Source organism: Vigna unguiculata, unplaced genomic scaffold (genome assembly GCF_004118075.2).
Source record: "Vigna unguiculata cultivar IT97K-499-35 unplaced genomic scaffold, ASM411807v1 contig_3, whole genome shotgun sequence".
NCBI lineage: Eukaryota > Viridiplantae > Streptophyta > Magnoliopsida > Fabales > Fabaceae > Vigna > Vigna unguiculata.
Genome location: NW_021011005.1, coordinates 47501 through 59395, shown reverse-complemented (window position 1 = coordinate 59395; position 11895 = coordinate 47501). Strand labels below are relative to the sequence as shown.

Genomic DNA, 11895 nt, shown 5'->3' with positions numbered 1-11895 from the left:
ATTACTGATCAATAAAAATATCTATAAAAATCGAGGAGAAGGAAAAACTTTTATTTTTTTATGGTAAAAAAGTCATTTATACCTGTTATTTCACAAGAAAAAAAAGGAAAAAAACCGGGATTGGTTGAATTTCAAATATTCAAATTTACCAATAGAATACGAAGACTTACTTCACATTTTGAATTGCACCGAAAAGACTACTCATCCCAAACAGGTTTACGTAAAATTTTGGGAAAACGGCAAAGATTACTGTCTTATTTGTCAAAGAAAGATGGAATACGGTATAAAAAATTAATCAATCAGTTTAATATTCGGCAGTCACAAATTCGTTAAATTGAAGAGTAATTTTCAATTATTCGATTTATTAGATCTTGAATTTGGATGAACTTTTTTTTTAAGCGATTCATAAAAGAATAAATCGAGCAAAAACCTATGAATATCTCAACGAAAAGAAAGGACTTCATGATAGTCAATATGGGGCCTCACCACCCATCAATGCACGGTGTTCTTAGACTTATTGTTACTCTAGATGGTGAGGATGTTATTGATTGTGAACCGATATTGGGTTATTTACACAGAGGAATGGAAAAAATAGCGGAAAACCGAACAATTATACAATATCTGCCTTATGTAACACGTTGGGACTATTTAGCTACAATGTTCACAGAAGCAATAACTGTAAATGGACCAGAACAGTTGGGAAATATTCAAGTACCTAAAAGAGCCAGCTATATCCGAGTAATAATGTTGGAGTTAAGCCGTATAGCTTCTCACCTACTATGGCTAGGACCTTTTATGGCAGATATTGGTGCACAAACACCTTTTTTCTATATTTTCAGAGAAAGAGAATTAATATATGATCTATTTGAAGCTGCCACAGGTATGAGAATGATGCATAATTTTTTTCGTATCGGAGGGGTAGCGACTGATCTACCTTATGGTTGGATAGATAAATGTTATGATTTCTGCGATTATTTTTTAACAAGTATTGCTGAATATCAAAAACTTATTACGCGAAATCCTATTTTTTTAGAACGGGTTGAGGGCGTCGGTGTTGTTGATGTAAAAGAAGTTATTAATTGGGGTTTATCAGGACCGATGCTTCGGGCTTCCGGAATACAATGGGATCTACGTAAAGTGGATAATTATGAATGTTACGAAGAATTTCATTGGGAAGTTCAATGGCAAAAAGAAGGAGATTCATTAGCTCGTTATTTAGTTCGAATTGGTGAAATGATAGAATCCATAAAAATTATTCAACAGGCTTTGGAAGGACTTCCCGGCGGTCCATATGAAAATTTAGAAATCCGCTGCTTTGATAGAGAAAAAGAGCCAGAATGGAATGAGTTTGAGTATCGATTTATTAGTAAAAAATCGTCTCCGAGTTTTGAATTGCCAAAACAAGAACTTTATGTAAGAGTTGAAGCCCCCAAGGGAGAATTAGGGATTTTTCTAATAGGGGATCAAAATGGTTTTCCTTGGAGATGGAAAATTCATCCGCCCGGTTTTATAAATTTGCAAATTCTTCCTCAATTAGTTAAAAGAATGAAATTGGCCGATATTATGACAATACTAGGTAGCATAGATATTATTATGGGAGAAGTTGATCGTTGAAATGATAATTGATTTAACAGAAATACAAGATATACATTTTTTTTTCAGATTGCAATTTTTGAAAGAGATATATGGAATTCTTTGGGTATTTGTGCCTATTTTTATTTTGATATTAGGAATTACTATAAGTGTACTAGCAATTGTATGGTTAGAAAGAGAAATATCTGCAGGGATACAACAGCGTATTGGACCTGAATACACCGGTCCTTTTGGAGTTCTTCAAGCTCTAGCAGACGGAACAAAATTACTTTTTAAAGAGAATCTTATTCCATCTAGAGGAGATATTCGTTTATTTAGTTTCGGCCCATCTATCTCAGTCATATCCATTATAATAAGCTATTCAGTAATTCCTTTTGGCTATAACTTTGTTTTATCTGATCTGAATATTGGTGTTTTTTTATGGATTGCTATTTCGAGTATTGCCCCCATTGGACTTCTTATGTCAGGATATGGGTCAAATAATAAATATTCCTTTTTGGGTGGTCTACGAGCAGCTGCTCAATCAATTAGTTATGAAATACCATTAACTCTATGTGTGTTATCGATATCTCTATGTGTGCTTCGTTGAGACATAAATTTTTTGATACTATTTCTTATAAGCCTCTCCTTATATTTAAAGTACAAAAAGAATCTATAAAGAATATATATATATTCTTTTCGCATTTGGATTGAATAATTGAATCAGATAGTTATATGAGTGCAATAAAACAGCTTTTTTTGAATATAATTTATAGAATACTCTATTACTTATAGAGAAAGTATGATGATTTCAAATTGCAGTAAAAATATTGAGTCTAATTTTCTATGTATAAGAATAAGGTGAAAAAATCAATGAAATTCTAGAATTAGATTCTATATATTATATTCTATGTATAGAAGTGGTTGTTTTTCCCAAGATTTGTTGATTAGTAATCCTGTCTTGAAGCGGACGCAAAAGACCAACCTTTTTCAAATTTTCAATATCATTTGTATGAATTAGCATACATATATTAACAAAATTAAAAAAAGGCATTAATATAATAAAAAAAATTAATGGATGGCTAGAAACACCAAAATACACAAAAGATTAGTAACGTATATTTCTTTTTTAAATTATCCAATTTATGTATAATATAAAAAGAATACTAATGGGGACTTGAAGTTGGTAGAAAAAATAAGGCAGTACTCCCCCCAATTCCGATCTAGAGTATACTTCCATCCATTGATTGAATAAATAACTATCAGGAACGAAATAATCCTTTAATTTTTTGAAGTCCCCTTTTGCTTGCACAAAAAGGAATAAGATAAGAGGTAAAAGTGATCTCCTTTTTCTTTTTTGTCTTATATACTCCATATTTATGGAGATAATCATAATTTAAAAAAAGAACATCTAATTATTTTTCGGAATCGAAAATGATGTGGGAGTTCTTGATAATTTTAAAAGAGTATTTTATGCAAAAATGAAATTAAGTTATTACTCAACAAATTTAATTTTGAATTTTTTAAAGGATGAGATCAATTCAGAAGTACCTTTTGTATTTTTTATTTATCTAAAGAAATTCAATAAATGTGCAAATGTTTTTATTTTTTAAATAAGTGTGTATTCATTTAAAAATTTTTTTTAGAACAGACAGAATTCCATGGGTCTAATTCAGAACCGTCCGAGAAAATAGAATCTTATCTATCTTAGGGATATATCAAGGGAGAAATAATTGGCCGGGTTCTTATATTTTTTTAAGGCTTTAAAGGAGCCGTATGAGATGAAAATCTCATGTACGGTTCTGTAATAGAGATGGTAACAGTAATGTCATCACCGACTAGGATTATCTAACAGTTTAAGTACAGTTGATATAGTTGATGCACAATCCAAATATGGTTTTTGGGGATGGAATTTGTGGCGGCAACCTATGGGTTTCCTCGTTTTTCTAATCTCTTCCCTAGCAGAATGTGAAAGATTACCTTTTGATTTACCAGAAGCGGAAGAAGAACTAATAGCGGGTTATCAAACCGAATATTCCGGTATCAAATTTGGTTTATTTTATGTTGCTTCCTATTTAAACCTATTCGTTTCTTCCTTATTTGTAACAGTTCTTTATTTTGGTGGTTCAAATTTCTCTATTCCGTACATCTTCGTTTCTAATTTTTTTCAAATAAATAAAACATACGGAGTTTTTGTAACGATAATTGGTATCTTTATTACACTAGTTAAAACTTATTTATTCATATTCGTTTCTATCACAACAAGATGGACTTTGCCTAGGCTACGAATAGATCAATTATTAAATCTTGGGTGGAAGTTTCTTTTACCCATTTCTCTTGGTAATCTATTATTAACAACGTCGTCTCAACTGTTTTCACTGTAAAAAAAATGTGGACCTTCTATATTCAAAATTCAGAACTTGTTTTAAACAAGAGAAAGAAAAAAAATATTCAGAGCTATTCACGATATGTTCCTTATGGTAACTGAATTCATAAATTATAGTGAACAAATAATACGAGCTGCTAGATATATTGGTCAAGGTCTCATGATTACCTTATCGCATGCAAATAGGTTACCCGTAACTATTCAATATCCTTATGAAAAAATAATCTCATCAGAACGTTTTCGCGGTCGAATACATTTTGAATTTGATAAATGCATTGCTTGTGAAGTATGTGTTCGTGTCTGTCCTATAGATCTACCCATTGTTGATTGGAAACTAGAAACTGATATTCGAAAAAAACGGTTGCTTAATTACAGTATTGATTTTGGAATCTGTATATTTTGTGGTAACTGTATTGAGTATTGTCCAACAAATTGTTTATCAATGACCGAAGAATATGAACTTTCAACTTATGATCGCCACGAATTGAATTATAATCTAATTGCTTTGGGTCGTTTACCAGTATCAGTAATTGATGATTATACAATTCGAACAATTCAAATAAAATGATTTCAAAATTCTTCACAAAAATAATTGAATTTCTCTATATATAGAATAAAAAAAAAGATATTCTATTTTTTTGAAATGACTCTTTGGCATAAAGAAAAGAATGAAATTCCATTGATTCTATAACAACTGTACCTAATAACAATTCACATATCTTATCTTAGGATTTGGTGAATTTCTATGCACAGATAATTTTCGTATTTAACAAGTTTTTTCCTGGTCATATCAATAAGGTCATGAAATTTCTATTTATCTTTTATTTTACATATAATGGATTTGTCCGAATCGCTACATGATTTTATTTTAATCTTTCTTGGATCAGGTCTCATATTAGGAAGTCTAGGAGTAGTATTCTTTACGAATCCGATTTTTTCTGCTTTTTCATTGGGACTAGTTCTTGTTTGTGTATCTTTATTCTATATTTTATCAAACTCCCATTTCGTAGCTGCCTCACAGCTACTTATTTACGTGGGCGCTATAAATGTTTTAATAATATTTGCTGTGATGTTTATGAATGGTTCGGACTATTACCAAAATTTTCGTGTTTGGACCGTTGGGGATGGAATTACTTTGATGGTTTGTACCAGTATCTTTCTTTCACAAATAACTACTATTCTAGAGACATCATGGCACGGAATTATTTGGACGACAAGACCCAATCAGATTTTAGAGCAAGATTTGATAAGTACTAGTCAACAAATTGGAATTCATTTATCAACAGATTTTTTTCTTCCATTTGAACTAATTTCAATAATTCTTTTAGTTGCTTTAATAGGTGCAATTTTTGTGGCTCGCCAATAAGAAAGTTTTCGAACTAATAAAATAATATAAATTACATTTTGTTAGAATTTATTACATTTCTTTTTTGTTGAATTATATGTTAAGGAAAAAGAATATTTATGTATAAAGTATAAAATCTTTTTGCAAATACTTGATTTTGTTGTAGACTTATTATGTTAGGCAATAAAATCCGTTGAATTCATATTCATATCGAAATGAATAAAAATTGAAAAGGAGTTGGTCAATGATATTCGAGCATACACTTGTTTTGAGTGCTTATTTATTTTCTATAGGTATCTATGGATTGATCACGAGCCGAAATATGGTTAGAGCCCTTATGTGTCTTGAACTTATACTAAATGCAGTTAATATAAATCTCGTAACCTTTTCTGATTTTTTTGATAGGCGGCAACTAAAAGGAAATATTTTTTCAATTTTTGTTATAGCTGTTGCAGCCGCTGAAGCAGCTATCGGACCAGCTATTGTTTCCTCAATATATCGTAATAGAAAATCAACCCGTATCAATCAATCAAATTTGTTGAATAAATAGTATTATTCATAAAAAAAAGTCTAATTTTGAATAGTGTGTACTATATAATCCATTCAAATTAGCAGAAATGATATATCCTTTTTAATCATGTTTGCGTTTGCGAAAACAAAGATAAGAAATCAAAGTATCTTGGTTCTATTCTCTTATTAGTTATTAATCTATAAATATATTTTTAGTAGCAAAATTCTTATAAATCATTGATTCATCTGGTATATAATATAGATATATATATATAGATATATATATATCATATATAGATATATATAATTGGTTTACCAATTTACTAGATTGAAAATGTTGAATTTTTGATGTTCAAGGATTATGTTCCAATGTCACATTCAGTAAAGATTTATGATACATGTATAGGATGTACTCAATGTGTACGAGCCTGCCCAACAGATGTATTAGAAATGATACCTTGGGACGGATGTAAAGCTAAACAAATTGCTTCTGCCCCAAGAACAGAGGACTGTGTTGGTTGTAAGAGGTGTGAATCCGCCTGTCCGACGGATTTCTTAAGTGTTAGAGTTTATTTATGGCATGAAACAACTCGAAGCATGGGTCTAGCTTATTGATACGTTTCAAAAAGAACCGCATACAAGTACTTTTTTTTACTGGCAAAAACCCGGGCTCAAAATAAAAAAATATTTTGAGCCCGGGTTTTTGTAGTCTAAGTATATCTTATTTTTATCACGAATTATTTTCCTTGGTTAACAACAGTTGTAGTTTTGCCAATAGTCGGAGGTTCTTTAATTGTCTTATTTCCCCATAAAGGAAATAAGACAATTAAATGGTATACTTATTGTATATGTTTCATAGATCTCCTTCTAATAACCTATGTATTTTGTTATCATTTCGAATTAGATGATCCACTAATCCAATTGACAGAAAATTATAAATGGATCCATTTTTTTGACTTTTACTGGAGATTCGGAATAGATGGACTCTCTCTAGGACCCCTTTTATTAACGGGATTTATCACTACGTTAGCTACGTTATCAGCTCAACCGGTTACTCGAGAATCTAAATTATTCTATTTTCTAATGTTAGCAATGTATAGTGGTCAACTAGGAACATTTTCTTCTCAAGACATTTTACTTTTTTTCATCATGTGGGAATTAGAATTAATTCCCGTTTATCTACTTTTATCTATGTGGGGTGGAAAAAAACGTTTGTATTCAGCTACAAAGTTTATTTTGTACACTGCGGGAAGTTCTGTTTTTTTATTACTGGGAATTCTGGGTATGGGTTTCTATAGTTCTAATGAACCAACATTAAATTTTGAATCATTAACTAATCAATCATATCCCGTGGCACTGGAAATAATCTTCTATATGGGATTTCTTATTGCTTTTGCTGTCAAATCACCAATTATACCCTTACATACATGGTTACCTGATACCCATGGAGAGGCGCATTACAGCACTTGTATGCTTTTAGCCGGAATATTATTAAAAATGGGAGCATATGGGTTGGTTCGAATTAATATGGAATTATTATCTCGCGCTCATTCTATATTTTGTCCCTGGTTAATGTTATTAGGTTCCATTCAAATAATCTATGCAGCTTCAACATCTCTTGGTCAACGCAATGTAAAAAAAAGAATAGCTTATTCCTCGGTCTCTCATATGGGTTTCTTAATTTTAGGAATTGGTTCTATAAGCGAGACAGGGCTGAATGGGGCTATTTTACAAATAATCTCTCACGGATTTATTGGTGCTGCCCTTTTTTTCTTGGCGGGAACTAGTTATGATAGACTACGTCTTCTTTATCTCGACGAAATGGGTGGAATGGCTATCCCAATGCCAAAAATATTCACGATTTTCACTACCTTATCGATGGCTTCTCTTGCATTACCGGGCATGAGCGGTTTTGTTGCAGAATTTATAGTATTATTGGGAATAATTACCAATCAAAAATATCTTTTCATCACAAAAATACTCATAACTTTTGTAACTGCAATTGGAATGATATTAACTCCTATTTATTTATTATCTATCTTACGTCAAATGTTTTATGGATACAAGCTTTTTAATAAACAAAATTCTTATTTTTTTGATTCGGGGCCACGAGAATTATTTATTTCAATTTCTATCCTTATACCCGTAATAAGTATTGGCATTTATCCAGATTTTATTTTTTCAATTTCGGCTGACAAGGTTGAAGCTATTCTCTCTCATTTTTTATAGATAGTTTTTGGGAATAAATGAAAAAGAAAAAATAGAAATCAATCCGATGCACAATAAAAAAAAATGGATTTCTTTTTGTATTTTCTTAATTACATAAAAATGAAATTGAATTCTAATTGAATATTTTTGTTGTTTGTGAGAACCCCTTGAATCAATATTACATTACTTGATTCAATGGGGTCTTAATCATTTTATTGGGAGTTTTTTTTCTTATTCTATAGAATGTTCCCAATATTTGTGAATTTTTTTAAATTAATTAGGTGTAAATGAACCATAACTATGTAGTCCTATTCCTAAAAGATTTATCCCTAAATAACATATCCAAATTATAAGAAAGCCTATGGAGGCCACTATTGAAGAATTTCTATATTCCAATTTTTTATTTTTTCTAGTATGTAAATAAATTGCGAAAATAGTCCAAGTAATAAAAGCCCAAGTTTCCTTTGGATCCCAATTCCAATATGATCCCCATGCCTCATTAGCCCATACTGCTCCAGATATATTACCTATTGTTAAAAAGATAAAACCTAGACTAATAGTACGGTAACCCCAACGATCCAATTGTTGAATAAATTGATATCTATAATAATTTCTATAAGACGAATAAAACGGAAAAGGAGTTTGTTGTAAAATATTCTTTTTATCATTCATATTCATATATTTGATTTCAGCAAAAGAAAAGGATTCATTAAAAAAAAACAAAGTCTTGCTTTTACCAAGAATTTGTATGAGTTCTTGAAATGTAATGACTAAAATAGCCACTGATATTAATGATCCACATAAAAGAGTTGTATAACCCAATATCATCATACTTACGTGCATCATTAACCAATGGGACTGTAAAGCAGGCACTAATTTTAAGGATTCATGCATTTCGGTTAAAAGACCCGAAGTAGCAAAGCCTTGGGTAAAAAGAATACTTGGTGTTATTATTGTATTGAAATAGTCATTTTTTTGTTTTTTGAAGCAAAGAACCATATAAAAGATAGAAAAAGTCCATGAAAGAAATATTAATGATTCATATAAATTACTAAATGGTAAATGGCCTGAAAAAATCCAACGAGTAACTAACAATCCTGTGATACAAAAAAAGGTTATTATCATGCCTTTTTTGAACAAATTGTATAATCCTATGATTTCATTGCCTAATAATAAGGTTATCAAATGAATTGAAATTAAAATAGATACGACCGAAAAGGATATATGAGTTAATATATGCTCTAAAGTGGAAAATACCATATAGAATGAAAAAATAGAAATACTTGGAATAGAAATAATAATTCTTTATAGGAACTTTTTTTTAGAAGATAAGATGCCGCTACTCGGACTCGAACCGAGATGCTCTAGCACTGCTTCCTAAGAGCAGCGTGTCTACCAATTTCACCATAGCGGCTGACTCGAAACCATAATAACCCAATTTTAGTCAATTGTCGAGATTCAAAGAATCAATTAAAACACAATATTTGTTTACTAAACATTCAATAAAATAATTTTAAAGAATTCTATTAGAATCTATTAAATATAGAATGTAAATATCATAATATAGAATGTAAATATCCTAAATTCATAACTGAATCTTATATTCTATATCAATTTTATATTCATATTTTTGTATTTAAAAAAGAGTCGTTGAATCCAGTTAATTGAAATTATTCTAACGTTTATATTTGTTACAGAAAAAGCTTTTTGAATTCCCCGTAAAAATAGATTGCCCTAATGAAAAAGCTTTTAATGCTGTAAAATATCCCTTCTTTTTCCATAAAGTGTTCCGAATAAGTTTTTTTGATATAGACGTGCGCTTTTTTGGAACTGCCATAGAATTAGTATAGTTTTTTATTGTTATAGAATTTTATGTGAAAGACATTTTGCGGTAAATTAAAATTAAGTTTATCTCTAATTAGACATATATTTTATATATTTGAATTTCCATTTTTGTTTTTATTATATTTATAATAAGAATATAATACTTTTTAGAAAGTTTTCCCCAAATCGCTATTTCTTATTGTAATAAAAACTTAATTAGTTAAGTTAAATTTAATGAACTAAACCAATGTTCAAAAAATATTGTCCAAAGAGTCAGAATAATGAATAATCGATTATTCTATTTTATTAAATTCTATCTTTCTTTGTTATTAACCGAAACCATTCCTTTACTTTACAAAAAAGATAAAAGAAAAACCTAAGAAACCAAATTCATTAGAATCCTAATTTTTTTTCTTTATTGTATGGAATATACACATCAATATTCATGGATCATACCTTTTATTCCATTCCCAGTTCCGATGTTAATAGGAGTGGGACTTCTACTTTTTCCCACTGCAACGAAAAATATTCGCCGTATTTGGGCTTTTCCTAGTATCTTATTGTTAACTATAGTTATGATTTTTTCGCTTGATTTGTCTATTCATCAAATCAAGAATAGTTTGTTTTTTCAATATGTATGGTCTTGGACCATAAATAATGATATTTCTTTAGAGTTTGGGTACTTGATCGATTCACTTACTTCTATTATGTCAATATTAATTACTACGGTTGGCATTCTCGTTCTTATTTATAGTGATAATTATATGTCTCATGATCAAGGATATTTGAGATTTTTTGCTTATCTTACTCTTTTTAATATTTCAATGTTGGGATTAGTTACTAGTTCGAATTTGATACAAATTTATTTTTTTTGGGAATTAATTGGAATGTGTTCTTATTTATTAATAGGCTTTTGGTTCACCCGCCCTATTGCGGCAAATGCTTGTCAAAAAGCATTTGTAACGAATCGTGTAGGGGATTTTGGTTTATTATTGGGAATTTTAGGTCTTTATTGGATAACGGGTAGTTTGGAATTTCGGCATTTGTTTCAAATTATAAATAATTTGATTTCTAAAAATGAAATGAATATTTTTTTTTTTACTCTGTTTGCCCTCTTGCTATTTTGTGGCTCAGTTGCAAAATCTGCCCAATTTCCTCTTCATGTATGGCTACCCGATGCTATGGAGGGACCTACTCCAATTTCTGCCCTTATACATGCTGCTACTATGGTAGCCGCTGGAATTTTTCTTGTGGCTCGTCTTTTTCCTCTTTTCATAGTGCTACCCAAAATAATGAACGCAATAGCTTTTATAGGTATAATAACAGTAATATTAGGAGCTACTTTAGCTATTGCTCAAAAAGATATTAAGAAAAATTTGGCCTATTCTACAATGTCTCAATTGGGTTATATGATGTTAGCTTTGGGTATGGGATCTTATCGAGGTGCTTTATTTCATTTGATTACTCATGCTTATTCAAAAGCATTGTTGTTTTTAGGATCTGGATCCATTATTCATTCAATGGAAGCTCTTGTCGGATATTCTCCAGCTAAAAGTCAAAATATGGTTTTTATGGGCGGTTTAACAAAACATGTACCAATTACAAAAACTTTTTTTTTAGTGGGTACACTCTCTCTTTGCGGTATTCCACCCTTTGCCTGTTTTTGGTCTAAGGATGAGATTCTTAATGATAGTTGGTTGTATTCACCAATTTTTGCAATAATAGCTTGTTCTGCAGCAGGATTAACTGCATTTTATATGTTTCGAATTTATTTACTTGTTTTTGAGGGATATTTAAACGTTCATTTTTTGAATTTTAATGGAAAAAAAAATAGTTCATTCTATTCAATATCTTTATGGGGGAAGAAACAAGTAAAACTTAAAAGAAAAAACGAAAATTTTTTCTTAGTTTTACTAAAAATAAAAAAGAATGAAATAACTTCTTTTTTTATCCGGAAGAGATATCTACATCGCGTTAATCAAAATATTAAAAATATAAAACATCTTGTTTTTGGTATTATGCATTTTGGCACTAAAAAAACTGCTTGTTT

General features: G+C 30.2%; 1 protein-coding gene and 1 non-coding gene across 2 annotated transcripts; one reads left to right on the top strand and one right to left on the bottom strand.

The window, feature by feature from the left end:
- On the top strand, positions 1-3238 carry LOC114171569 (NAD(P)H-quinone oxidoreductase subunit 1, chloroplastic-like). Its single transcript, XM_028056513.1, has 3 exons — positions 1-746; positions 1545-1576; positions 1635-3238. The coding sequence occupies exons 1-3, from the start codon at positions 433-435 to the stop codon at positions 2180-2182; spliced, it is 894 nt and encodes a 297-aa protein (XP_027912314.1). The 5' UTR covers positions 1-432; the 3' UTR covers positions 2183-3238.
- A 6117-nt stretch (positions 3239-9355) lies between these two features.
- TRNAL-UAG lies at positions 9356-9435 on the bottom strand. The gene has a single exon. It is a non-coding gene; the product is annotated as a tRNA-Leu (tRNA).
- Positions 9436-11895: the final 2460 nt, after the last annotated feature.